Source organism: Lactuca virosa, chromosome 2 (assembly GCF_052849685.1).
Source record: "Lactuca virosa cultivar CGN04683 chromosome 2, Lactuca_virosa_CGN04683_v6, whole genome shotgun sequence".
NCBI lineage: Eukaryota > Viridiplantae > Streptophyta > Magnoliopsida > Asterales > Asteraceae > Lactuca > Lactuca virosa.
The window spans coordinates 67,333,898-67,335,737 of NC_136427.1; the positions used below are offsets into that span (position 1 = coordinate 67,333,898).

The following is a 1,840-nucleotide window of genomic DNA, read 5'->3' on the forward strand; positions in this document are numbered from 1 at the left end:
ACTGAAAATTTTATTTGAAAATTTACGGTGTTACACTAGCACAAACCAACAAAATGTGACCTAACAGTCTCCCCTTGGTTTGAGCTAGCAGTTTCGTTGTTAGCAGCAGCAACTCCCCTGTTGTTTCCGACCGGCACCATTGTTCGTTCATGGTTTACTCTCCTATCTTGCTTCGGACAGTCAGGAGCCAAATGACCAGGCTCGTGACAGTTGAAACAACGAAGCTTTCCCTTCTTTAAACCCACCTCTTCTCCGCATTCATTCCCCAATTATTTTTCCCTGTTTTCTTCGCAAATTGTTTTTCCCTGAAAACCGCCATCTCAATTTGCCAAGTGATTTCCATCTCTTCAACATCTTCAGGGTGTATCTGATCAAGATCAACAAACAAAATCTGAGGAGACAACTCTCCAGCAACAAAGGCGTTGTAGCAGTTCACAAATCCAGATGCAAGGGCCATATTTTCTTCGGCTTCTTTTGGAGTAGATACTGGAGCAGGGCTTTTGAAGAAGAAGCAGGTTGTGGATAAGAAATTGATGGTGGAGCAACATAGGATGATGGTTATGGAGTAGCAAACACTTGAGCTTGTGGTCGAGCAGCAAACACTTGACCTTGTGGAGTGGTAAAGGATGAAAAGGCATTATTTGTAGAGATCTCGAGATTTGCAGTTGAATACGAGTTCACATGATTGATTTCCCTCTGTTTTTCATCAAGATCACATGCATTGATGATTGCCATGGTTTCAGCAAGACTAAGTCAGTTAAGATCCTTTGTTTTCATGATAACAACAGCATTCATGTCCCATGCCTTTGGGAGAGAGTTCAGCAGATTCTTATTGATCTCTGACCTTGACACTTAAATTCCTGCTGAGCTCATCTCAGTTGTGAGAGTAATGAATCGTTGCAGTTGGGCTTCTAATGTTTCGCCCAGAACATAATTGAACATATTGAACTTTTGTCTTAGCATGTCCTGACGACTTTGCTTCATGTCTTCATTTCCTTCATACACATCAATCAAAGTTTCCCATAGAGCTTTAGCGGAATCATATTCACGAAATCCTTGAACGATCTCAGGAGATAGGGCCATGGTAAGTCTAGCAAGAGCTTTCTCTTGTTCTTCGATCTTGTTAAAATCCTGATCCGTGTAATGCTCAAACTTTTTGTCGATAACAGTTCCATTCTCAAGTGTAGTGGTGATTCGAACTGGTCCTTTCAAAATGATATGCCAGATTTTGAAATCTTTCATTTTGATGTACTTTTCCAGTGATATTTCCATTCTGGGAAACCTTCAGCTGACAGTAAGAGAGGAATTTGAGTAGTGGTTCCCATGATAGAGTCCAATCCCGATGAACTGTTAAGTTTTATAAATCCATTTTTTTAATTTTCTGAGTTTTCTTAATTAAATGAAGTATAAAGGTTTGTAATGAAAATCAACCGTAAATGATTATAACTAAGAGAGTTCACGGCCGTACAGAGTTCACGGCCGTACATAGAAAATAGTTCAAGGTCAGTTCACGATTCACGGTCAATTCACGGTTCACGGTCCAAAGAAAGATTAACGGTCAATAAATGGTTTACTGCCAATGAGTGGATCACGGTCAACTGAGAAGTTAATGGTCAATGGCGATGAGTGGTTCACGGCCGTACACAGAGTTCACGACCGTAAACAATTCAAGAGATGAAACCGTAAACACCCAAAAACAGTTGAAAACAAATGATTTTGAGATAATTCCGATTCCCTTGGCCTTGAACTTCACGATCCAATGCAGAAAACTCAGTAACCACTTGAACAAACAAGAAAATGAAGAGAATTTCCAACCGTAAACACCACTTGAATGAGTTTA

The 1,840-nt window shown here is 40.1% G+C and overlaps 1 protein-coding gene across 1 annotated transcript; it reads right to left on the minus strand.

The window, feature by feature from the left end:
• Positions 1-852: 852 nt before the first annotated feature.
• LOC145157484 (uncharacterized) lies at positions 853-1,242 on the minus strand. Its single transcript, XM_079076516.1, has one exon. It carries the CDS (start codon positions 1,240-1,242, stop codon positions 853-855), a length of 390 nt encoding a protein of 129 aa, XP_078932642.1.
• Between the last annotated feature and the right edge of the window lie 598 nt (positions 1,243-1,840).